The sequence below is a fragment of the Perissodus microlepis genome, chromosome 7 (genome assembly GCF_051167445.1).
Source record: "Perissodus microlepis isolate ML-2025 ecotype Zambia chromosome 7, ASM5116744v1, whole genome shotgun sequence".
In the NCBI taxonomy this organism is placed as follows: domain Eukaryota; kingdom Metazoa; phylum Chordata; class Actinopteri; order Cichliformes; family Cichlidae; genus Perissodus; species Perissodus microlepis.
In genome coordinates this window covers 23,404,049-23,431,062 of record NC_140467.1, presented here as the reverse complement: position 1 = coordinate 23,431,062, position 27,014 = coordinate 23,404,049, and the positions used below count along the sequence as shown (strand labels likewise).

General features: G+C 40.4%; 1 protein-coding gene across 2 annotated transcripts in view; it reads right to left on the bottom strand.

Annotated features, from left to right (window-relative positions):
• Nucleotides 1–27,014, bottom strand: part of met (MET proto-oncogene, receptor tyrosine kinase) — a 75,385-nt gene that overhangs the window by 8,703 nt on the left and 39,668 nt on the right. For both annotated transcript variants that reach the window (XM_084934259.1, XM_084934260.1), the window contains 13 exons: nucleotides 26,492–26,620; nucleotides 26,204–26,377; nucleotides 25,090–25,247; nucleotides 24,360–24,474; nucleotides 22,953–23,089; nucleotides 22,341–22,505; nucleotides 20,511–20,610; nucleotides 11,704–11,913; nucleotides 9,396–9,545; nucleotides 5,414–5,567; nucleotides 4,744–4,878; nucleotides 3,431–3,709; nucleotides 857–937 (listed from right to left, as the gene is read on the bottom strand). In XM_084934259.1, the coding sequence (XP_084790385.1) occupies nucleotides 857–937; nucleotides 3,431–3,709; nucleotides 4,744–4,878; nucleotides 5,414–5,567; nucleotides 9,396–9,545; nucleotides 11,704–11,913; nucleotides 20,511–20,610; nucleotides 22,341–22,505; nucleotides 22,953–23,089; nucleotides 24,360–24,474; nucleotides 25,090–25,247; nucleotides 26,204–26,377; nucleotides 26,492–26,620 (1,987 nt within the window). The remainder of the gene's footprint in view (nucleotides 1–856; nucleotides 938–3,430; nucleotides 3,710–4,743; nucleotides 4,879–5,413; nucleotides 5,568–9,395; nucleotides 9,546–11,703; nucleotides 11,914–20,510; nucleotides 20,611–22,340; nucleotides 22,506–22,952; nucleotides 23,090–24,359; nucleotides 24,475–25,089; nucleotides 25,248–26,203; nucleotides 26,378–26,491; nucleotides 26,621–27,014) is intronic.

Genomic DNA, 27,014 nt, shown 5'->3' with positions numbered 1-27,014 from the left:
ATAAAAGAAGAAAAACTAATGACATGGCCTCCTTGTTCACCTGATCTGAACCCCATTGAGAACCTGTGGTCCATCATCAAATGTGAGATTTACAAGGAGGGAAAACAGTACACCTCTCTGAACAGTGTCTGGGAGGCTGTGGTTGCTGCTGCACGCAATGTTGATGGTGAACAGATCAAAACACTGACAGAATCCATGGATGGCAGGCTTTTGAGTGTCCTTGCAAAGAAAGGTGGCTATATTGGTCGCTGATTTGTTTTTGTTTTGTTTTTGAATGTCAGAAATGTATATTTGTGAATGTGGAGATGTTATATTGGTTTCACTGGTAAAAATAAATAATTGAAATGGGTATATATTTGTTTTTTGTTAAGTTGCCTAATAATTATGCACAGTAATAGTCACCTGCACACACAGATATCCCCCTAAAATAGCTAAAACTAAAAACAAACTAAAAACTACTTCCAAAAACATTCAGCTTTGATATTAATGAGTTTTTTGGGTTCATTGAGAACATGGTTGTTGTTCAATAATAAAATTATTCCTCAAAAATACAACTTGCCTAATAATTCTGCACTCCCTGTATATGTGTGCATTTGTACATAAGTTCATTGAAATGCAGGCACCTTATTCAAGCTTAAGGATAGCTGATAAAGAACATAGTAACAGTGAGGTGAGAAACAGTACCATTGGTTTAATAATTTAAAAAATGTGCAATTAAATATTTCACTTATCACTGTTGGAAAGAAAACACTACAGAAAGAAATAAAAAACTGAAAGACCCTCCACCCGCCAAAAAACACCATCAAACACCGCTAAAACCAAAGCTAACACATTAACGAAAAAAACCTGTACTTACGGTTCAGGGACTTGACGGCACAGTGTAGCTTCTGCCCGTCTGGCTCAAGCAGCGTTCCGTGAAAAACACAGCCGAAATGGCCTGCAGGTTACAACACGACGTACAGCATTAGTCAGTCATCATCGGGGAAATGAAAACCTCGTGTTTAAACCTGTAAAGGACTAACAAATAGCACTTCTTTACCCCACACAAATGACAGTGATAAATGGGATGCAACACTTTCAGGTCCAATGACAATAGGATCCAGCTGTGATGGAGGCCACACCATTAGTGGTAATAGATCTGTTACCACTGTGCCATAAAACATTGATTTAATCACAAACTTGGCTAGAAAACAGTTAAGAGTTTGTTAAGGTCATGCTTCTATAATGGGTTACTGGAACCCTTGAGGCCCAAGCTGACATAAAATTTGACGATCCTACTTTTCACCGTGACTCAGAAACATAACAAAAGCATGAAGGTGAAATTTGGCGGTCCATCAAAGCAAACTGAGACAAGCAGATTCCAATTGCTTGTGTGCGTGTCTGTGAATGTAATTTAGGTCAGATATTCTGCTTCATGGCTTGATGTACTCATAGATTCAGTCGGTAAACCACAGTTTCTAAATCTTACCCATAAATGGACACCCCCCACCCCAACTAAATTAGCCACTTAAATCGATGCAATCAGCATCCTTCATTAATATCATGGTTTAAATAAGCCTTTGTCTCGAAAGAATAATTTTAGCCATGTGCGCCCTTTTAATCGGCCTCACAGCAGTACCAGGAATAACAAACATGTCTGTCCTCTGTATACATACAAAAATGAAATTTTGGTGCAACAGCATCAAGGTGATTTGATTGATCCATGGAAAAAAAAAAAAAGAAAAGAAAAAAAAGAGCCTCTCTCGTGTGTTTCACACTCGAAACAGCAAATTCACCATCACGCTAAACCTTAGACCTCCAAGTAACTCAGTATTCATTAGTACCCCGTATAAGCTCATAACCAGTGCCAAACCCGCTTGAGTTATTATACATTTTATTGAATTATAACTCTGCTTTAAGACATGAAGGCCTGCCCCAGACGGGGAGGGGTGCAGGAATTAAATAAGCGCGGCGTTCTTCTATCACGTCCTTGCAGATGGCTGGTGTTGGATTACAACTCTCAACAATGGATCCTGGGAATACTAGCTGTGAACAAATCATCCTACGCCACTTTGAAAAACTCCAGCCACCAAATCCAGACTTCAGGGGATAATTCAGCCAAGGGGGCAGAGGGCTGTTGCGGGTGACACGAAGGGGTTTGGGTCTTTTTCTCCTCTTGAAACTGAATTTGATCTGCGACTGTGAGCCGCCTACTTAAATGTCACCATGTGAAGTGATTTTGTGTCTGCATGTCAGGGTTGCGGTTTGATAATGCAGGCAATTAAAACCTTTGTGGGTAACTTTAACTTTTGTATAGCTTAACATAAATCCTAAATATATTCTTGCGTTACAACAACCACAATCTTGAAAATTGCTCATAATTTTTTTTACAGTATTATTTCTCCATTTCAGAAAAAACAGGTTTAAGTTACACATGTGTATAGAAATGTTGAGATTGGTGAATGCTAAATGGACTGTGATGTCTATACGCTGATGGAACATAAAGGTAAATAAGCACATCTCAATAGAAGACAACCTTGAACCTTACTAAAAAAGTATACATAGATGCAATAGAGTGAATGTTTTATAACAGAGCTAATTGGAGAGTGGTGTAATGGTGCAGTGGTTAGCACTCTCACAGCAAAAGGCTGTGTCTGGACCTAAAAGTAAAGTAAAGTAATGAAACGTAATGTAGAGCTGAGTAATGTAACATAATGGAACTTAGCTAAATGGAACATAGCCTATTGTAACGTACCGTGGCATAATGTAATGTAGCATAACGTAACATAGCGTAGCGTAATGGATGTAACATAACAAAATGTAAATCCAAAACTGTTTAGTTCTTGTTACGACTGACAAAAACAAGTCAGTCTCCACAAACTTCCTGTTAAAAGAACCACATAATACAAATTTAGATCGTGTTACTTTGGCTGTGTTCATCTTGTATATATCTGGGTGTTAATTTGTGACCGACCACAAAGGTATAGCAAATGGATTGATTTTTATGCTTCGAGTCCAGATATCTTTTTTATTTTCTCTATAAATGCAAACTGACACTGGACCAAGACTGCAAGATTATAAACACTGGTGCCGTTTTGAGGTCAATTTAATCACCCTTGTATTGTGTATATTATATATAGTGTGCACTATTTCATCAGAGTGCACAATTTAGGCATGCTGTACAACACTAACAACAGTTCATTTTGATTTCAGGTTAGTGCTTTTGGTGAGTACTTAATTATCACTGCATTTTTGAATGGTCACAATGATAATGCATGCTCATTTCCAGCTGCGGAAAACAGCTGAAATAAATCAATCTATCATTATTTTTCCTTTCCTTGCATTGATGAATCCACCATTCTTTATGTGTCCATTAAAAGATTTGACACAGCAGTTTGCACTAGATCTTCATACACAACAGTTTCTACACAATGAAATGTTTGCTTCTCACCTCTGCCGATGACCTGGTTGAGATGGAGAAGCAGCCGCTCCCTGGCGATCACCACGTGCTGCACTTCAGTCAGTAGGTCTGGGTGGAGGCAGGATGGGTCGATGTGGACCGGCGCCATTAGCAGGGGTGATACCAAATCACCATCCATCCCCATTCCCATCCCCAGACCCATCCCTATCCCACCTCCTAAGGCACCCAGTCTGGGAGACAGCAGTTCCCCATTGCCCCCATAAATAGGAGGAGCTGCTCGGCATGTCTCGGGCCTGTCGGTGCCCTGATCTGGAGAAGCAAAGGACATGGTAGGGTCAGAGGTCAATGACTGTATCAGCAGTGCCTCGAGATGTCAAATTGCATTATATGATCAGAGAAGGATGGCTATGAAGGCAGAAAGAAACTTAACACTGTAATTGAGGTCGACAGAGGTGGAAAAACAAAGGTTTTCTTCAATGATTATAGTAGAAGGAAAATGAATTCTAAGCTACCCACATTTTATTTAAAAGCCAGAACAAAAAACAGCCAAACGGAGTGGACACAGCTGTTAAGCTCAGCTACTGATCCTACAACCAAACCTCCTCCTACAACCTGTCCCTGCGGGCAAGCTTTAGTTCATTAGTAAGTCTATCTTCTTAGATTTTAAGCCCTTCAAGTCACATTTTAGCAGCTGGAAAATAGCTTTGACCATGACACTAAATATCATGATACAAGCCTCTCTCACAGCCTGAGGATGCAAACTGAGAGAACAAAAAACACAGTTTTAGAACCACAGTTTTGCCTGATGGTCAACAACTCTACAATCATCCACCAATTGTGTTGGCTGTGTGTTAGAAACAGGCCATGGTGACAGATTAAGAGGTGACTACTGAAAATGATAATTGCTTAAAATTAATGTGTTTGGAATGGTAATCTGTATCATGATAATACTTTTAAATTATTTGATTTTTATAGATAATAACTAATCAAATCAAATTCATTATCAAAGAATCAATCACTAACCAACAGAGAGATGACATAGCTCTTTAGAGCTCTTTAGTCTTTCTATTTCGGGAGATTTGACACAAATGGTTAATTACCTGTCTGTTTCTAGTGCTACAAAGAAAGCGTTTCTGCGGAGCAATAAAATGCTTCCTTGAAATGGACAAAAGTGCTTAATTCATCAAAGCAAGGGTTGTTAATTCACAGCATGTACAGTAAGGCATGCATGGCTAGCATTAGCGTTTAGCCCCACGGTGAGGGAAGCAGAGTAGATAGGAGGGAGAAAGGTGGAGTAGGAGAAGAGGTTGACAGGTGGGGAGGGGCTTATCTGGTTGACGTACCCTCCAGCAGGGTTGTTCTATAGTCGACTGACTCGTGGGAGACCATTTCGTTAGTGGGGCTGACACTCCTCGCGTTAGCCAGCCTGTCCAGATGCTGGATGTGACCCCGGCCATCATACCACACCTCAGACAGATCTAGAGACAAAGGGCAACGGGATGTAGAAAATGTAATGGAAAATTCAGTGGAAAGGAAGGACGAGGAAGGACAGAAGAAGAGAAAAGATGGGTGTGTGGGGGTGGGTGGACAGGAGGGAGGGAGAGACGAATTACTGAGAAAGGCGAAGCATTTCCACCAGTGCGCCCCTCAGACAAACTTTTAAACGTCAAACCGACCAGGCAAAATGAAACCCAGCAGACACACATGCACACAAGTTAGAGGAAACACAGTGAAGTTCATTTGCAATTATGAATGTATTATGTATGCAAATTATTAACACTTTTCTTAAATCATTGGTGAGCTGCTGCAATCTAATCAAACATTTTCAAGGAAAATGGCATTCTGGTTATTTAATAAACTGTCCGGATTTGTGAGTACAAGTCAAAATTAAAATAACATTTTGGAGCAGATAACATTAAAAATAATGGTGTTATACCATTTCCAGGGATATGAAATGGCTCTAAGCCTCAAAACCCAGAGTGTCGTGGGCTCTGTGACCCTCTTTGGTCTTACCATCAATGTGTTTGTTCTTCTTCCACATCAGCAGCGATCCCAGCAGCAGCAACAGCAGGCTGACGCACACGCAGCCCACAACGAGGCCCGTGTAGTCCTGCTCCTGTGCCAGCGTCACCTTGCCAAGATGTCTGATGGAGTCTGCCTGACGCCACTGAAAATGGTTCATGGGATAAACAATATGATCAAACTGTCATCCACTAGAGGCCCCACTTTGTGCACTTTGTTTACTTTAAACAGTTTACACTTAATTCATTTAAAACTTTCTAATAAATATTACTGTCAGTATGACAATTAAAGTGGACATTTTTCCTCAAACAGTTACATGCTGGAAGAACGATGTAGCAGTGTTGGTGAGCAGCAGTGTTACCACTGTAAGTGTAATCGAGTTCCTGACATATCAAATTGGAGACAGGGCTCATTATGCATAGTTTTTGTATGAATACAGCCTTTCTCACCATGTCTCAAGTTATCTTCCTGAAATAGCCTTGCAGCCCTTGCTCTATTGACAAATAGTTTTGCATTTATGTCATCATAAGAAGCAGGCATGTGTTTTCTCTTGTGTTGGCTCTGCTCTTTACTCTTTTGGGGTTTATTAACACACCTGACCATGAGGTTGACGAGCATTTTAAACAATAATTAAGTACCACTGGGTTGACTGATTTCCTGTACACGTTTTCACAGTTCTAGCAATTGCTTGAGGTAGCACCTCATTGTTCTGTGTTTCTACGACAAAGTGGGACCATTTAGGTCTTCGAAGGATGCTTTTACTGTATTTCTTAGTATAAAAGAAACGTTAAATGACCTGGGAGTACTGTGATTACTTGAGCTGTAAGTGTACATTGATTACATTGATACACTTCTTCAGAGTAACAACCTAACAAAAGATGAAAAAACTCATGACCTCTGCAGCCCAACACTGCTGGTGTGTGTGGACTGGAAACCACTGAAGGATCTGCTTCTAAATGTTAAACATGATCCCTCATCTTAAGCTTATTACAAATTAACTTTCCTACAGCTGCATAGGGTCATTTTTCTAATACTTATAGACTGCACTATGGTGTCTGTAGGAAGAAGCTTGAATAATAATGACTATCATAGCAGACATGATACATATGCTATGTCATGCATGCATATATGGCCATGCATGCCACAAAAGCTTTTAAAAACGTGAAGCTGGCACTCAGTCACACACACACACACACACACACACACACACACACACACACACACACACACACACACAGTCTGTTGCCACAGTCTGCAGCCAGATTACATCAGTGATATTGCTTCTGCCATTATTAGGTTCTGTGGAAATGAGGTTTCCACTGCTGCTTGCTGCTGCAGATGGGATGATGTGTGTGTGTGTTTGTGAGTGTGCGTGCCTGTCTGTCTGTGTGTGTAAATGAGACTGTCTGGACATGTCTGAAGGTAGGGGATATATGAATGCAAATATGTGTAAGTGTGTGTGTATGTGTGTGTGTGTGTTGGTGTCTGAAGGCTTGTGGCGCTAAAGGATATTGGCTGACCCTCCCCTGAGATAAAAGCTTTCCTCTGAAGTCCAGTTCACAAGTCAACAGTGATGAGCTAGATAGCTTTCGGTCTGGAGGCGAGTGGATATTATCTCTAAGGATGACATGAAGAGGTCTATAGCTCAGCAAATTATATTAGTTTGCATCACAAGAGCGGGCATTTCTAAATCTACTATGATGATTGAAGGGCTGTTGGCTACAACGAAAAACACTCAAATTCTCGAGAAACAAATAATTGAGTTGTACTTTCTAAAATCTGTCGAGTAAGAACCTTAACGTGCCATATGATCATGGTGTGATATATGTTACTTTCATATCGAACAACATCACTTTTACGACACTTTGCAGTGTTGCAGGTTCATTTTCCAGCTAAAAATGCAAACTAAATATCTGCAAAATAATTCTGGACAGATTGTGGTCAGGTGTATACGGTTTTCTTTAACAATCCTGCATGTAAGGATAAAAACCAAACCTTGAAGTCCAAAGAACTACATGAGAAATTGCAGTTGAAATTGAAGGACAACAGTCATCAGGCAGTTGCATAAAACTCTAATAGGACTCTTCATCATCCAGCCAATACCGCCACTGTAATGAAGCATGGGGATGGTAGCATCATGCTATAGGTTGATTCTCAACAGCACAAGCAGGGAGACAGGTCAGACGTGAGGGAAGGATGAATGCGGCCAAATAAAGAGAGATCATACGACTTGAAACTGTGGCCATGACAACACAACCTTACCCAGACTTATGCCACAGAACATTTGTTGAAAGACATGATGTGACAGACTGATAGAGTTCAAGACTGTCCAAACACAGTTGTGCAAAGCCTGCAGACTTACCCAAGAACATGCCAAAGGAGCCTCAAAAATGTATCAATTAAGCATCTGATATTTAAAAATGCAACATTTTTAATATGACCAAAACTCAGTGAGCACACTGGAGTGTATAGTAGGAGCAGAAGTGACCTCAGTGCTGATGTATATTCAAGTGACAAGACAGCTGGGGGTTGAGGCTGTTCACTCAACACACTGTGTAAAAGACTCTTTCTGAGCTGTTTTTTATTAGGGACTGCATTAGAGCAGACTTATTGAAGTTTCCTGTAAATGATCTGGAACACTGAAGGAATGTAGCGTTTCCCATGAGTCCTCCCAGCAGACAATGGACTAATGGCAAAATGGTGTGGTTAAAGCCAACTGATGGCTTCTACAATGATGCTAATTTTCATTTTATAATTTCTGTTATTACTGCTACTACTAATAAATAATAATAATGATAATAAATGATATAAAAAACAACTTAAACCTGAGTTAATTGGTATTAAAACAAAATTTAATGAAATATAAATAAAATACTAATGGAAACAAAAAAAAAAAAAGCTTCACATACTCTCTCCATCTTTCATCAGAATATATTACTGCTCTGTGGCGAGTCACCCTCGTTTCCTTCAGAAGCAGGTGCTGTTATATGATATGATACCTTTTATTGCTGAAATTCCTCCTGTGAGCCCAATAATACAAACAGAGGGGAGCTTTCATAAAAATGCACCACAAGTGGTTTTATGGGCTTTTGTTGTATCAAATCCATTCACCTCCAGAATAGCTTTTAGAATTGTTTCATCATCCTCGGGCATTTGTGCAGGTAGAATCAGGGTTATGACCAGTAAGTAGCTGGTTTGTTACAACCAACATACTTCTTTATCTCTGGTCAATATTTCACTGGATGAGTGAGACAGGTTACGGCACCGTGCATTGTTTTTAAGGAAATGAATACAGACTGAAACATTTAGCTTGCTATTACTAGCAAGGGGGGGTTATGTGTAAGTCTGGTGTGTGGATGCATGTTTGTGTTGAACTCAGTGGAAAAAAAGGTTTTATTAACTGAGGTGTTAACTGACTGTTGGACACTTTGAGTGGAGGTATAGAGATGTGCTGCCAGTGTACTTATACATGGTGTGGTTTCTCTACTTTTCTGCACTTGTGTCTAAATTTTTAATTCTAGGATTTTTGTAGGTTCATCCATCCATCCATCCTTTTATCCATCCATCCATCCATCCTCGAGCCTATCCCAGCTGTCATAGGGTGAGAGGCGAGGTACACCCTGGACAGGTCGCCAGTCTGCCGCAGGGCTAACACACAGAGACAGACAACCATTCATGCTCACATTCACTCACGCATTCACACCTATGGGCAATTTGGATTAATCAATTAACCTATCCCCACAAACTGCATGTCTTGCATGCATGTTTTGTAGGTTTTAGGGACTAATGTGTAAGTGTTTATTTTTTGTTTTTTGACCATCGAAAAAACTAAAATCTGGCACATAGGGCTGGTAATAAACAGAATAGAAATATCATTTTTATTGTTTTTATTCAAACTAAAACTTGATTCCATATTTGTGAAGCCATAACAACGTCAGTCTCTTAGTGCCTGTGTAGTGCACATTTTTCTCACCTCCACCTGCAGCTCCTTGGCTGTGGCAACCTGTAGCTCAGTGGGTACGATGCACTCCAGAGTGTTTCCGACTAGAGTCAGACTCTCACAGCTGTGGTTGGAAACGGTGAGGACCTGACACTTCATTGCTTCCCTGTCCATCCGATCGCCCTGCAGTAGAGAGAACAGGGTTGGAAAGAGAGAAAAGAAGGATTAAGGAGGGAGCGAGAATAGGAAAAAGAAACGACATTTAAGATAAAAATTTTCCAAAGGTTGGTCAACTTGAAGATTGAAGGAGGACTCAACAACATTGCACCATACTTTAATACTAAGATAAAGGTTTACATATTTAATTAGCATTAATCAGTTCTAGTAACTTAATTTTACAGTTCTCTTGTGCAGTTGCAGAACTAATTCTCTCGCCTGGAGCCAAATTTCGGAGGCAAATTCATGGCTTTTTTTGAGGGCATACTGGAATTTGTAAGCAGAAGGCACCGGAACCAGAGGAAAGCATGCCAAAGCAAATGAGGTGCATCCTTCTTCTTCACAAAGTTAATGATGACTCATAGTGATTTAAACCAGTGAACACAAACTGGACATCTTATTGGAGCTGATGAGATTAAGACAGAGCAACTTATTCTAGCTGCGTGAACCCTAGTGGGATGACAACAAACACCCCACTGAGATGTGACTGGAGGCACACGCAGCTGCTCACCACGTGAGTGTGAGTGCGTTTAACTAAGTTAGTGAGCATGTGCTCTTTGACGGAAAGCTGTGAGAAAATATTGGCGCTTAACTGGCTCTTCTGGCTCCACTCATTTCCTACTCTAGGATTCTGTTGTTCCCGCGTGTTCTCTGCTCGTTCTTGTTTTTGTGATTTCACATCTCTCTTCCCCTCTCCCTCTGGCTCACACACAGACATAAACACACTTGTTTGAGTGCAACAGAAGGCAATAAAGAGAATGATCACATTCCTTGCGTGACAGCTTGGGATTTTCCAATTTGATACAGAGTGGTAGCTCACACCTGTTCCTGCACTCACACACTTTCCCTCTTATGCAAACACACACACACACATTATGCACTCGCTTGCAATTACGTTGCTCACAAAGACAATACAAGTTTATCCAAAACACTTCTAATGCTGTGTCTCCTCCCCATAGCGTGACTATATTCCACACACTGCAAAGAGGGGTTAAAGTTGTTAAAAACAACAGCACAGTACCATTCCCTCTAAATAAACTGTCGCAATGAAAATTAGAAGTGATCAGGATAGTGATAAGAGCCTGGCCACGAGCCAAAGCCAACAGCCCGGTTCCTTCACATGCTTCACACTAGTGCTGTCAGTCAAAGGTAAATATTCCTTTATTTGGCTGTTATTTGCAGCCATTTGAGGTTACAGTTATCAGATGGTGCTAAATGAGCCCAGCATCTGCCTCTTTCATTGAGGCCACTGCGAAGTAGGGTTATCAGATGGCGTTAAATGCGGCCTGTTTCGGTGCAATGACTGGTACCACCTCCCCGTGGGTAAAAATGGGAGGTTTGTCTGGGCTGAACGGGGGATATATGTTGGGGTGTTGGTGGATTTAGCATCAGGGGCAAGGTCATGTCTGGGAAAAAAGTGAAAGAAGAAGAAGAAAAGAAAAAAAGAAAACAGCCAGGGTCCCATGCAAGAAGTTCAGCACAGCTGCCGTAATCCATCAACAACATTAAAAAAAGGGACAAGGGGAGAAATATGTATTTCATTGTGTTCCTACAACAGACTCGGGGGACTGTGGTGTTCAAAAAGCAGCATTAATATGTCAAAAGCTTTGCCCTCAGCAGCAACAACAATGCAAGTCAATAGAGAGCATGCACAGAGAGGTATAACAGTGGAGGAGGGATGGGGATGTTGGTGTGGAGGATGGAAATGATGGGAAACTGACTCTGCATCCTGTTTTTCTTTCAGTATTGTTTCCTTCCCCACTTGACCTGGACCATGGGGGGCTTTACGTGTGAATGCGTGTGAGCACTGGAAGGTAAAGCGCAGGAACTATGGGGTGTGAACTTCCACCTGTCTCAAACTTGTCAATCTAACTTGTGAACTTAACAATACAGAATAGAATACAAACACTAATGATTTCTTCTGTTTTTGTTCTATTTTTCTTCTGCACCTTTGTCTTGCTCTTGTCAAGTGAGCAAAGCATTTCTTGAACTTGAAACTGAAATTTGTTGCAGCACATAGGAAGAGATTTTCTTAGCTATGGACTGTAGCCGGGTCATTTTTCACTGAACACTGCATTGAAAGTTCATAATGTTAAAAGTTGGTTTATTGTGCAAATCTCCTCACTTTGAGCTCCACTATGCTCTTGTTGTCCTTAGAAGTGAGCTTAGGGTCCTGGAATAGCGGGTCTTCCACATAGATCATATCCAACTGTTTAGTTGAATAGCCGTCCAGGACAAATGACACCCTGGTGATGACCGGCGGCTGCATGCCCAGTTTGACCAGAGAGGGTGTTGTGCACTGGATGGAAGTCTGATTTTCACCATACACACAGCTCTGGTGGAAAGACAGGTGGGACAATAGACAGATAAAAATGCATTAGACCACTGTGGAAATGCAGACACCTTTCAAGATCATTTTAGTTCATTGAAAAAACAGAACAAAACCAAAACCATAGCAAACTACTCAGGTACTCTGGGGAAAAAACACTTTCCTTGTTAAACTCCAGGGTGTTTCTTTTATTAAGAAGCTTACAAGCTCTGATGTAAGGTTGCAAGGAATTAAGATAATAATGTCTGGGTGATCAGAGACACATGTTCACAAATAAAGGAATCCAAGTTATTTGTAGACACTATATCAAAATATATCTTACTTTGTCCAGATTTATGTACTATTTCTTTTCTCTGTATCTGACTACAGAAGAACCATTCAAATGATCCAATTTAGATTTATGGAAATCTATTCTCAGCTTGTTGTTGTGACTTAAAACAGTGTAAAAAAGAAAAAAAGGGCCATTCAAAAATAGTCCAAACTGCATAAAACCAACTCCCTTTCTTGACTGCTCGCTCTAAGCTTAACCTTTAATGATACATAAAGAGCAGCAACCATTAAAAAACCACAACAAATTGATTTTTGGCACCTCTCTGACCCAGTCTTTAAAATTACAGACACACATCTGCACACATGCAACTCTTCAACTACTCTTGATACTTGGCACTGGGTTAAGCTCTTGATTCAGTCACTCTGTAGAGCAACGATGTAATAATTCTTCATTCGGGAGCTTCTCTTACACTCAACACATTACACGGGACTGTGCCTGCTTTCAGCCACTGCTGTGTTTACACGTGTAGCCTAGGGGCACAACAGAGTTTTATCCTTTGTTGGATTCCACCCACATAGGCCTCACAGCTTTTGTGCTCGCTAAGGCCCCCAGTGAGAGACAGACAGCTTGGAAAATAGAAAACAGCCCTTTGAGGTGTGGCAGAGTTTCATGTTGTTTAACATTAATAAAGGTATCCAACAGGGATTGAGACACTGAGGCTGACATCTCCAGGCAGAGATTTAAACACGATGTGGTTGACTTAAGGTCTAAAGCTGGACTTTGTGTCTTTGTATATCCATATGATGTTGCACGGTGTGCTTATATAAGGGAAACATGAAATGTTAGAGTACCACAGACTCACGTAAGGGAAATCCACTGCAAAGGCAGTACGACAGAGGTCAGCACTAACCTACTACTATGCTGAACATCTGCATGTTGGTTTCTGTACATATCACTGCAATTGCAATACTAATCTGAAAGTTTTTCACATGCCTTCACATTTAAGCTAATGATTACACAATGATTTGCTAACTTATCTTCTCCCTGTAACCATGCTGTTTTATTTTTTGGACTAAAGGAGACAACACTGGATTTAGGTTTATGTCCAGACTCCGGTACAGAGGTCAAGCTTAGAGAATAAAAGAAAGGGTTTAGCCATTACACAAAGCAAATACCCATGCAAGTGACAGAAAGCTGTTAGAAAGTGTGATGGCATTATATGCTTCCATGTAGGTGCTCACAGAACAAACCATATTTGCTTGTCTGTGTGCTGAAAGATCAATGTTGATATTTGCTCTCTGGTAATGATAGACTGTGTTTATCTTCTGGGTTACAAAAGTAGATGTGTCCTTGAGAGCAGGAGTGGGAGGTGGAAAAACACCTGCTGTGCAGGCACACGGATGTTTTTGTGAGTCTTTACTGTCATTTAATGGAGTTCTTTAGGGACACAGAGAAGCACCATGGAGATTTTTAACTTCTATTTATTCAGGAAGTGAAACTCTTGAAATAAAGAATCTCTCTTGTGACAGTGTCCAGGGCCAAAATGGGTAGGATATGCCACGCATGGTTTTCAGCTGCTCTAAAGCAATAGTGCAATTTTTTCCCCCTGAAAAACAAAGAAGCATATTTAACATCCTTTGTATTTTCAGCCTTGAATGCCAGTTATGTGACACTTAAAGAGACATGTCAATAATCATTGAATAATCACTGAGTAATAGCATAACAAAGAACAGGTAGACCACAACAGCCAAATGAAGACTAAAATTCAGCAGCACACGTCTGTTCCACGACTGCCATGCTTTTCTGACTGAATGAGATGAGGAGAGCAGCAACAGCATAGAATAGAGCTGATTAAATCAGCATGAGATGGGTTGCAAAGCAGCTTGCAGATGCACAGTCTTATGATAATGGATCATGTGCCATGTTGTTTATATGTTTGGCTCCTCCCATTAGAGCTAGGGTGTGTGTGTCTTTTTCACTCCATCCTCCAAAGTGTGTGTTTGTGTTGCTTGAGACAGATGAAGACTGCTGACTGGCTGATTTGAATAAGTGCCAGAGGCTGGATTGGATGATTGTATGGATAGACACCTCACCCCTGGTCTTCTCTGCACCTAACCAACAGCCAGCCAGCTGCTAGTAATTTTGAGTCTCTGTGTGAGAATACTGGACTAAAACCTTAAATGAATACTGCAAACAGTTCACAATTATTTCAGTGGCTCCCAGTTAATAAACAGTAGGCTGGGTTCCCTATACTGTAAGCAACAGGGAAACCTGAACCAGCTCCAAGTGCACTTTAAATGGGACCTATTATCATTTTACTTTATTTCTGTCTGTGTCTGGCAGTAACGTAGCAATGCAGAGCCATAGAATGTCAATGATATTTTGCAATCTGAAATTATTACGTGTGAAAAAACAATGGTGATGTGAAATAGACAGGTCCGGAGATTTTTTCTTTTTAAACTTTAAGGCAAACACAATTGAAGCAACTGCCAATGAGAGCAGGATACTGGTGATTAGCATATCACCTGGTAGTACATATGTTAGAGGGTTATCTATGCAACTGGAACCTGGAATAACTGCTAGTGACAAACCGTCATCTTCAACGCAATGTGAGATGAGTGACTCACTCCCTGTGTGGACTGTTTTTTCTTATCTCTAATGATCTTGGCTCCAAGATGGTGGCGTGCACGGACGCAGCGGCTCACTGCTCTTCACGTTTTGTGGGTTTTTTTATCTATCAGTGAGAGCAATCATCTCCATGGGTGTGGGCAAAGAAATCGCCATGCACCCGCTATTCAAATCATTTGTTCTCAAGGAGCAAATAATCAGAAGAACTATAGAATAGGCCCCTTTACGCTTTAATATTTTCAGTGTATTTTCTTCACAATGGGAGATCTGAATTCTTAAGACTATGACTTGAGAATAAAGAACCAGCGTTTTTCATGGGGTTAGACCAGTTGGGAAACAATGTATTATGGAGTCAGTATAGTTTATTATATGCAAAATCACTTGGCAGACTGGCTGAAATCTGACTTCTAACATACTGACTGATATCTGCCTCCCTGGAGAGGTGCTCTGACTGCAGGAACAGCAGTATTGTTGAAGTGTGGCTGAAACTTCCTCACACATTTGCCAATCTGATTCCCTGGTGAGTCGCCCAAATGGACACATACGAACACATGCAGAGGAAATGTTCATCTGCAAATGCTTAAACGCAGACATACAGTGCACAAACACAATCAAAACACAAAAAGCAAACAAAGTGTGTGTTAGTGTGTGAGGGTAGCTCCCAGGTCTCATAACAAAAGCAATCCAATGCACCTCTCTCGTTTACATATCAATAAGGAGCAGACAGAATAGGACGAAGGGCAAACCCCCTCCTCCTTGCCTCCCATGGGTGCAGTGAAAGGAAAAATATCCTGTGAATTAGTGGAAACTGCAGTCAGATTCATTGTTTGGTTGATGTCTCCTCTTATTTAAGGAGAGAAGGTGACGGGCTTTAAGTTGGGAGCAGCTGTGAATACAATTGCTGGGCAAGCTGGACAGCAAGTGAGCCAAGAGGTTTACTGTGGGGTGATGAGAGAACCAGCGATCCCAAAAACCTCTGCTGTCCCCGAAGGATCATTAGTGTAACAGCCTGTGAAAAAGCCAAGTCATAACGGAGCTCCCACGTACAAAAGTGCTTGTCACATCAAGAGTGATTTATACCGGAGCTGCTTCCTACCACACTGCGTTGTGCGGTCATACACTTTGGGTTTAAAGACTTCACTTCAGCTGCATCTTTGCTCGGCTTTTTAGTGTCAGTTTTATTATTTCTCATTTTGCCTTTTATATAATGCATTTTGCACCCCTAAGACACTCTGTCTTTTTATATATGCTCTTACTTATTTCTTTTCAGTTGCTGAGCTGGACTACACTACATTAAATATGTTTATCTATAATATAATGAACTCTTTGCAAGAGTACTTTATGGGTTATCAAATAAACATAAGTTTAATTGAAATCCTCAAAATCAGGTTTTGGAACTGTTTGATATGTTTTAACCCACAGATTGACATATCTGGCATTAATTACCTGTTCATTGTTGACAACAACTGTTTTTTCTTGATAAATGGCTGGTACCACTTTTATCTTACGGCCTCGTATTTTAGCCACAGCGCAGGTCTAACAGGAATAAATACTTTCAGACACCTACCAGCTGTGGGGGGCCATGGGAAAGTAAAGAAACTCTGTGAGGCATTCAGGTGTCAGCTGGAAGGATTATTTCCTCCAGGATGAGATAGGAAGAGGCATCTGACACGAAACAAGCCAATCTGTGAATTCAGGCAACAGGTGTCTGGCTGCGGTGAAGCCTCCAGTTAAACCAAACTATCTGTGATGGTGCAGTACAGCAAAGCAGTCCTGGCATCATGAACTCCACTCCCCGAGCTTTGTGTTAGGAGCAATGTGAAAATTCACAGATGACATTTTGCTGTTTTTTTTGTGTGTATATGTAGCCTCCTTTGACTTTGTGACCATGCTAGCTTTTCACGATGGAGCATAAAAGAAATCTCTTTGATGTTTGTGGGAAAGCTGAGATTGGCTGAGACTGGGCTTTACTGGAGATCTAAAGGCCAGATATCAAGTCAACACTGGCTGTTTTTTTATGCTCTGGCTCTAGCTGAGACCCCTAAATCTCTGCTGTTGGTTTCTCAGTAGGTCTTGGTTTTTTTTCTACAACCTGTTTTAGTGTGAAGATCTCAGGGCTGAAGATCTCATCTGATTGGATGGCAGGTTTTCATTCTTTAACAGCTTCTCGGACACTAAGCTGATCACATGAACACAGTTCTAGAGCCATGACACGCCAGCTCACATTACTCTTGGCGATAGAAACTTCTGTGTTGTCCATTTGTGAAAGATCCGTGCAAAGAGACACAATGAGACTTACAATGAGACACTTATACTGTCCTTTCCTGGGCTAAGGCTTAACCCATCCCGTTTACTGGAAAGAATTTAACAGGCGACAGCTGGAGCCCTATGGGGCATGATCCCTTCCTAAATCATTAGTAATAATAGCCCTTTTTATACAAGCATTTCACTTCATGCTTTCTCTTGCCCTTTCCAGGAAAGCCTGAAATTCGTCTTTGCTATTCTTTGGTCTGTTATTCCGGTTCAAAATGAACGATAATCTCTGAGGTCGAAGGTTCACTTAAACATGCCTTCAGTCATCTTAGACACACACACTGTCACAAAATGTGTTAATACCTTTAAAGTGAACTAAACCATGACTAACCGCATATAAGCTTCCATTACCGTGGGACCAGGTGACACATAAAAAAAACCCTTTAAAAAGCAAAATGGCCCAACACATCCCATAAAACTACAGATGAAATTACAGCAGTCACATTTGGCTGTAACAGATTGCTACAAACTGAAACTGATGACTTCATTTTTCAAAACTGTAATTCAGCAATGTTTGTTTTTTGATGTGCACGTGAAGTAAAACGTGATTTAATTAACTAAACAGAGATGTGGCATCACCCACTGGTCAGTCAAAAATCTACACCCCTGCTAACTGTTCACACAGGGTAGAAAATTAAAAAAGCAAAGCAATGTGGCGACAAGAGAACAGAGAATGTCAGTGTAACTCAAAAGGCAAAATAACACGAAGTAGGCAAATCTTGGCACGTGAAGTGGACAGATCGTCTTTTTTTCTCATACTGGATGCTAGAGAAACACTAACGAAGAAAGAAAAATAATAAAGGAATTAAAAAAAACAAGAAAAAACCTACTGTCTCTCAGAGGAACTCAGTGGAAGTTCGCCAACAAAATACGCAGTGATAACAGCTACACTGGGAGGTCCGTCTACTTGATGGATGAAGTAGGAATAGGAACTAGTAATTTTGGATCATCAGGCTAATTTCAGAGTTGCATCTGCTCATGCTGTTGGTGTGTAATGAAGCCTGAGCTCCCTTGAGACCCATCAAGTGATGACCTGAACGCAGGTCAATGACCAGAGAAAGGGAAAATGAAAGATGAGACAGTGCAGACTGTGTGTGTGCGTGTGTGTTTTTGAGAGTGTGACAGAAAAACAAAGACAGATAAAAGGATATTCTGCCACTAAGATTTGACATGGAGGTCTTATTCCATTAGAGTAGGTGTTTTGTTCAGGTATTCGTGTGTATTTACCAAGCTTATTATTATCTCCCGACTGAACCTGCAGGAGCATTTCAGGATAACAGATAACATCATTACACTTCTTGCCCTTAAACCGCCTCCGTAAAGCAAACAACACACAAAGAGACAGGGCACACGTTCCCTGTGTGAAAGGACCTGTTTGTTTGTTTTGAATCACCAGAAAAACGCACCACGTTTAGTCTCAAAGAACATTTGCTAGAACCATTTCCCAACCGAATATGCAAAGTTACAGGAAAGTAAGAGCAACAGTTTGTTTAGTTTCAGCTGGCAGGACAAGAAGAGGTTAAACTTACTTAATTTACTTTCTCTCTTAAAGGAGAAAAAATGGTATCATTTTAACAGCAACTGCAATGAAACCCAAGCCGTGAGACTGTTATCCAAGTGCACTATGAGAGTGGATCAGAGGATCAGTAAGTTCACATCGTCGGAAACCATGCTGGGTAGTTTATGCGGTCAGCACTGTTACTTCAGACAGGACTAAATTATTCTGGCTGCAACATGAAAACTTTGCTAAGACAGCAAAACACTCGCCAAGAAGTTTTTTTCCCCTTTCTCTCGCCTGTGCTTTACATTGAAGATCTTCATCTTTTTGCTGGGAAGTGAAGCAAAACTGTCCATCCCATTCAGTAATATCATCCATAAAAACACTCTGACTTACAATGTGAAATAGTTTGAATGTCATTTTGCAGTGAACCACAGTGTAACTGCACTGGCACTTCGGGGAGATGTCCTAAATGAAATTATATAATCTCAGCTGCACACATTGTGGACAAAGTCATTTTAATAACCTGTAGCATAATGCATGGATAGCGTAATGTCTGCATGGGTCAGAGCAGTCACAACAATGTAGAGGGTAAGTGGATAGCCACATTTCACTTTCTGATGATGACATTTACTTGGACCCAGGCAGACCCTCAAATACTCTCAAATGTAGGAAGTATAACACTAAGGCCATGTGGACTGGTAGAAAAAAAAAGTGCATTTAACCTTAATGATTACATTGTACAGCTTCCCTCTGTTCAAATATGATCCTCTTGTTCAGGTGATATAATATATGAGCTATAAAATGTCATTTATCAAGAGTCTAATGGGCCGGATTAGTCAGTAGAAATGTCACTGTAACTCAAACCAGTCCCTTGCCTTTGACTTATGACCTGGATGACATTTTATATACATTTAACAACTTCTTAAGGCTTTTATAATTGAGCTACATCAATTTTAGCGATTTTAAAGGGCCACAGACAGCGTGGTGAAAGCCATGTGTGTGTGTCAGGTTGTATAATTTAAAACACCTCCAGGCTTTCACTGTAAAGTGGTGCGTGTGTGGTCGTGTATGTGTGTGCGTATCACTTTCGTGCAATAAGTGGAATAAAACCTGACGGAGGTGAGGTGAGCCAGAGCATCCTAAAGGCTTTGCTTCTGCTACTGTGCGTGAGTCAGAGGTTACAGCTGGATCCTGCAGATCAGACTGTGGATTTTCCATTTCCTTTCTTCTCATGTCTGTCTGAAACTTTAACTTTTTACTATTGTGGAGAAATCTTTTTTTCTTCTAAGAGGTTTGTGGAAGCGTGGGTATGCATAATGGCAATACCATGCATGTGATAGTGAGGCACTGGAATGTTTATTTTTCTCCATTTCGCCTGCTGCTGTTCATCATGTGATTTAATGCGGCCCAGGATATGAGAAGCCTCAAGACCTAAACTCAGAAATGTAAATTAGGAACCAAAAGGTTTACATGACATATTCATGTTTACATTTTCAGGATTTTTTGAAAAAACCACAGAGCTTTAAACAGTGGCTTTTTTCTATTATGTTGAATTGACGTTTGAACTGATGTACAAAAACAAGGAAGGAGACGTGGCCATCTCCAAAGTATCATCATCTCTAGACTGTATTTTTCAAACCAGTGGAAAACCAAATTTCAAACTTGCATTTCTTCATCTACTTAAATATAGATTCACTGACAACAGGATTTAAAATAAACTCCCATCCCAACTGCTGATATCAATGCCAGTTTCTGCAGTCGTGCAACTTCCACAGTACGAGTTCCATCCAACATAAACTTACTGTGTAAAGCTCGTGAACACACTTTTTAACTTTGTAATACAATTAATGGATTTCTCATTTTAATGTTTAAAATCCGAATTGTACTTACCACATGGAAGGTCTCAGTATTCTGACCAATGGAGACAAGCATCATGGGTTGAAGGCCGGACTTGAGGAAAAAACCATGAGCCGACACTGTGCAGCCTCCGCTGCAGTGAGGTGGGAGAGAAAGGATATTAGCATTAGCATCAGAAGGGGAAACAGTAGAATCCTACAGGGAGTGACCAGCTGTTAGCGTTAGCAGTTTAGCCACTCATCACCTCCCACTCATTTCCTACTGCTGTAAAAACTAAAGCATTAATCGGCAGTCGAAACGCCAACTCACTCTTTCGTACTTCATCTTGGGTCAAGAAATATATGTCTCAGCTTATATTCAGAGGAAATTTGCTGAGACTGCAAACTGATATCCAAAATAAATACAATTCCACTTACAAAAAAAGGTGGGATGCTCGGTAAAATTTAAATAATAACAGGATGCACTGATTTACAAATCTCAAACATATTTTATTCACAATAGAAGATAGAAAAGGAGAAAACGTGAAAGGAATGTTTTACCATTTCTGTCAGATTGAGGATTCTAGCTGTCCTGTGTTTTCTTTGTTGTACTTTTTGTTTTATTAATTCTCCAAATGTTTTCAGTAGGGGAAGGGTTTGGACTGCAGGTAGACTGTTTCAATACCCATACTCTTCTGCTATGAAGCCATACTGTTCAAATAGATGCAGTATACATTTTACTGTTGTCTTGCTGAAATAAGCAAGATGTTCCCTGAAAAAAACATTGTCTAAATGGGAGCATGAATTGCTCTAAAACCTGTATATACCTTTCAGCATTGGTTGGTGCCTTACCAGATGTGCATGCTGCCAATTCAGTAGGCAGCTGCTCCAGTTAACCATCAGGCATTTAAACTGAGGAATTATAACAATCCTCTTGGTCTGGCCCATGTTTCCAAAAGGAATTTGAAATTTTGATTCATGTGACCACAGAATTTTTTTTTCACTTTGCCTCAGTCCATTTTAAATGAGCTTTGGCCTAAGATAGCAGCCTTTCTGGATCATGTTCATATATGGCTTCTTCTCTGTATCACTGTGTCGCTATCACTTTTAATCTGCATTTGCAGATGTGATGGTGAACTTTGTTCACAGACAGTGTTTTCTGTAAGTGTTCCTGAGCCCATGCAGCGACACCACTGCATCACTTATCACAATTGAAGGTGTAGTATTTTGCAGATGGGTGAAACTCTGCCCGTCTACACTTCTAAGAAACTCTTCCAAGCTCTAAGATGCTCTTTTATACCCAATTATGATAATGACCTATTGCCAACAGACCTAATTAGATGCCAAATTATTGTATTGTATTACTATAGAGTATTTATCTTACAATACAAAGCCCCTTGAGGTGACTGTTGTTGTGATTTTAAGCTATATGAATAAAACTGACAACTGCAGTTGTTTCTTTTTAGCACCACTTACATTTCCAGCCTTTTGTTGCTCCCATTGCAACCTTTTTAAGACATGTTGCTGCCCTCGAATTCAAAGTGAGCTAATATTTTTTGTGAGATAGTAAAAGCTTAAACAGCTGAAATATTTTCTATGCCCTACTGTGAATAAAATATGGATTTATGAGATTTGTAAATCATTGCGTCCCAACTTTTTTTTTTTTTTTTTTTTTAAAGAAATGGGCTTAAATATGTAGTAAGCAGTTCAACTCTGGCCATCACACAGATATGGCTATAAATGATATCAGAATTCATTATGAATCATTTGAATGACTGTTTTAGAAATGAAAAAGGTTTTTTGTTGAAAAGTTCGTCAGAGCCTAGGAAGAGTATCTACAGCTATCGCAGGGGCCAATGGGGATCTTAATAAACTAAACTCTAACCTCACAAAGGAGCGTGAGGGCTGGATGTTGTTGATGATCGGGTCTTGGTTGTAGGTGAACTGCATAGGGGCGCGGCGCTCCACCGAATCCACTGTCAGCTTCACAGTTTGGCTTGAGAGAACAGCATATGGTGGCGTCTTACAGGTCACCATGTTGGATGACCAGCTGATGGTGGTGATAAAGATGAGGTCAGTGTGAGTGAGTAAAAACAAATGATGTATTGGGTTTTTTTAGTATGTACAATGGTAAGCATTGTCCAAGAGACTATTCATGCATTTTTCTCATCGGTCCTGCAGGTAATTCTGCTTGTAGAGCAGAAAAAAGTATAGAATGAGGACAAGAGCAAGAAAAACAAGAGATAATGAAAAAAGATCATTTAATTTTATTAGCCTTTCTGCAAAGGCTAATGCTAGGCAAAAAAGTCTCCCTAAAATGAAAGTAATGCTAAGGCACAATAAACACTTGTATATTCTTTTCTGATGACATGAAAAAAAAAACTCCCCAAAAGCCCACAACTAAAAAAGCTAACTTGAAATTATCCATACAGACAATATATCTGTGTAAGCCAAACAGAAAACAAAGGCAGTATTAAGAAAAAAAGAGTGATCGTACCTCTGAATGTTGCAGATTGCATTCCCTATTGTCACCTCTCGCTTGCTTCCCGTATCCAGGTTTGCTCCTGTAATGGTCAGCATGGTGTTTCCTGACTTTGGCCCAAATGTTGGGAAGATGTCACTGACCACAGGGTCCTACAGGTAGAGAAGGAGACAACCACCAACTTTTTTTTAATCTGGCATTGACATTAACATTAACATTAACATGTGGTATGATCACTACTGGACTACAAAGTAAAGGTATGAACGTACCCAGGATTTATGAAGAACACATGGAGATTTTAGTGCTCACGATATCAGATTTTCAGATTTATCTAGCTATCAGATCTTCTTCCATGGTGCTGCAGCATCAACTAAATGGTGTTATCAATGATGGAGGGTAAACTAAATATTTACAAGAGCTGGGTTTTCTCCATATTTATCATATATCATGTTGAAAGAGGAGCTCTGAGTTTGGGCTCAGGATTTTGACATTGCTACTTTTAAAATTTTTGATAAAGCCTATAATTTAGGCCTGGCTCAGGTGGCCTTGAATCCTCACTTAATTACGCAGCAATAGGCCTAGGCTACTGGGGGCTTCCCATGTTGCACTGAGCACTACTTTTTCTCAGATCTTTTCACTCACCATGCATATGCGTTATTCATTTCTCTGTGTCCACAGTGTGTTTTTTGTCCTGTCTCCTGCCCCTAAACCCCAAGCAGTTGCAGCAAATAGATGCCCTCCCTGAGCCTGCTGGAGATTTCTTCCTGTTAAAAGAGAGGTTTCCTTCCCACTGTTGCCAAGTACTCGCTCATAGTCGTCTGATTGTTGGGGGTTTCTTTGTATTACTGTTGGGTCTCTACCTTACATATGAATTTATTTATCGTGAATATGAGTAATATTACAATTATATAAATTATTATTTTCAATATATCAAGTACTTGTTCATGTGATCATCAGTGATGGCATTCTGAGGTGGTTTGGAAAACTTGAGAGCAAGTTAACTTTCTAGCAGTGTACAAGAAGTTCAGTTGATATTTTAGGACAGCTTACTTATCTGACATTTCTCACCCCAGGGAAATTAAGCAGTGATGCACCAGTTCATAAGCGCACAGTTATCACTACCCATTTGTTTTGCACAAGGCTGTAGCCCAAGATGCATTTTAATAACAGGTATGTATAAAGTTTGTTACCCACTCTGTGGGTAAAAAATATATAGTTTTTGAAACTGACTCGTAAGAATCGTAAGAACCGAAGAGTTACAAATCAATCCTAAACAGTTTTAAACAGCAGCTTTACCATCATCAAGTACACTTGGTAACATGTGATATCACCATGTTCCATTTTTACATGTCAAGAATCAGTTGTAAAGTACTGAGATTTTCAAAACAGTGATACCAAAAAGAAGGAAAAAAGTAGTCTTACCACAAAATTGAAACCCTTGAACTTGGTCACATTTTGGCCACTGGTGACCTTCACAACGTCTCCTGATGGGGTGAGGTTCCCATTAAACACCGGGGAACAGTGCATCTCAGTCCACCTATAGCCAACCCCCCCCAAACAACACATAGATCAGGCATTATACCCTGCCAGGCCAGCCGGCATTTAGCTTAATTCAATGATCATCCACTGCCTTGCAGGAATGCACAAAGACACAATTTTCATGGGATTGTGTGGGCAGTGTTTTTATTTTCCCCCCAATTTGTAATGAGGTTGTTTGTAGCAAAAGGGTTCTTCTGAATGGGACATGGCCCCAGTGGATTTGGGAAAGCGGAAAGTCTGCATTCAGCGATTTTTCCCAGCAATTTTTCAGTTAAGGGAGTCATGTGTTGAATGTTGCAGGCTGCAAAAGAGTTAGGGGTGGGGGTGTTTGGGGCTCCTTAACATTCTTCCTTCAACACAATAACCCCTAATAAATGTGCTCTCCCCCTATAGGACACCAGTGTAGTGGTCCCTTTGTTTCATAAACACTCACCACTTAACATACACTCTGGCGCTCCCTTTTCCTCTAAAAGGTGGCTTTTCAGATACTGTGCAGAACCAGCGCTGTTTGAATACGTCACAGCAGGCCAGTGCAACTTGCACAAAACACATGCACAACATTTATTAACACTCCCATCCCCAAAAAACACTCTTTACCAAAACACAAGCATACCTGTTGGAGTTTTCTTGCCTGGACAGTTTACAGGAAGCCCCTGCCACCTCCACGGTTACCATGGAAGCCTTGAAGTTCTCTGTCTTGTCGAAGCCAAAGTTCTTGCCACAAATCGTCACTACAGTAGAGCCTCGTATTGGTCCAGAGGCTGGACTAACCTAATGCATTCATAAAGAACATATTTTAAACAATCCCTTTGACATTTTTCTTCCCATAAAATTGAGATGTGGACCCTGAACTTAACAGACATGTGCAATACTATAAATATGTTCTGAGATGAGATGTAGAAAGTAAAGAAGTGTGCAGTTGAATTCTGAACTTAATTTTGTCCATTTCTAAAAACTGCTCAATACCAAGCTTTTTCAACTAACTGGTTTCCTTCTTAGAAAAAAACAAAACAAAAACACACACACACACTTTGAGCACATGATGCAGAAGAGTAAGTAACAACCCTCAGAAGGTAACAACCAGGCAACGACTGCTGTGCAAGAAACATCCACTCAGCTTTTCTGGATTGAGGCCGAGTCTTGTAAAAGACCTTCAAGCACAAAAGGTGCTTTTAGAGGTACATTTAGGGCAATGGAGGTCAGCTGCCATTTTTGTGTGTGTGTACGTTTAAATGAAGGCAGAGTAGCAGCATGGAGTGTAGCATTAAAGTCAGAGAGAATGGAATCCAGCTGAGCCAGCTGAGCTTAGTTGAGTCTGACAATGCCAGAGCAGAGTTTAGTAGTTCAGTGCAGCTGTAAAACGTCTGCCTCTCAGGAAGCACCTTAACCTTCGTAAGTACTATACAAATACAGTGCAAACACGTGCAGATGAAAGGCTCAACAGACAGGTTACATGAACAGTATTTGGCAGGAGAAGAGTAAGAGACAGTCTGTGTAAGGTATGAACACAGCATGGTGTGATTATATGATACATGGTTAAGGAAACACAGTCAGGAGAAGTTACTTAAGTTTTCTTTTTATTTCAGAACCACTGAAGAACATATAGAAGAAACCTAAAAACTGAAATATCAATGAGCTTTAATATTGCTCATTTTGGATGACCAAATCATGCCTGTGGCTAATGATGAACACACAAAACATGCACAACCTTTGTGTACTGTGGTTACCTTGGTAATCTCAGGTGTGCAGTAGTCCTGGGTCCAGATGGAGGAGGTGCACTCGCTTGCTCTTGTACAGCGTCCATCACACCAGCCACATTCTGTCACTCTTGACGACAACAAACACGAAATGCATGTGGTCAGCTGACCACAGCCGGGGCCAATTAAAGGGACCTTAGTGATCTAGGTGGGCAGAATTCAGAACAAAAGAACTTAATATAAAAACAAACAAACAAAAAACCTACAGGCACAAACAAACAAAAAAGGCACAGGCGCATTCCATAATTAGTGGTTTACCTTGTTTCCTGTGGCCATCAGAATGGCTCCATCTGAAAGGTCAGCATCGAGCAGTGCTACACTGGCGGTGACAGGTCTTGAGTCCAGGTGGATGTTGACATGGGGAGAGGCAAATCGGGAGAACAACACCTAAAAGAGGGAAACATTACTGCAGTTATCCTAAAGGGGCTTCAGTTAATACCGATGTCTGTCATATACTTACATGCCTGTGACAGAGTAAAAATATAAGTATGAATATTTTATAAAGACTAAGTTTAATTCAATTCAACTTTATCTTTATAGTACCAAATCGCAATAATAGTCACCTCAATGTGTTTTATACTGTAAGGCGAAGACTCTACAATAATAATCTAATAAAGTAACAAAGTATTTAATCTTAATTATCAACACAGGTGTCTTTGAGCTTTTCATCAGCCATTCAGCTTACTTTGGCTGTTGCTTAATCAGGTATCACTGTATGCAACATACTGAACATTAACCAGAGAAAGCAAAGGAGACAGCTGTCTGTGGATCTCCGACAGAA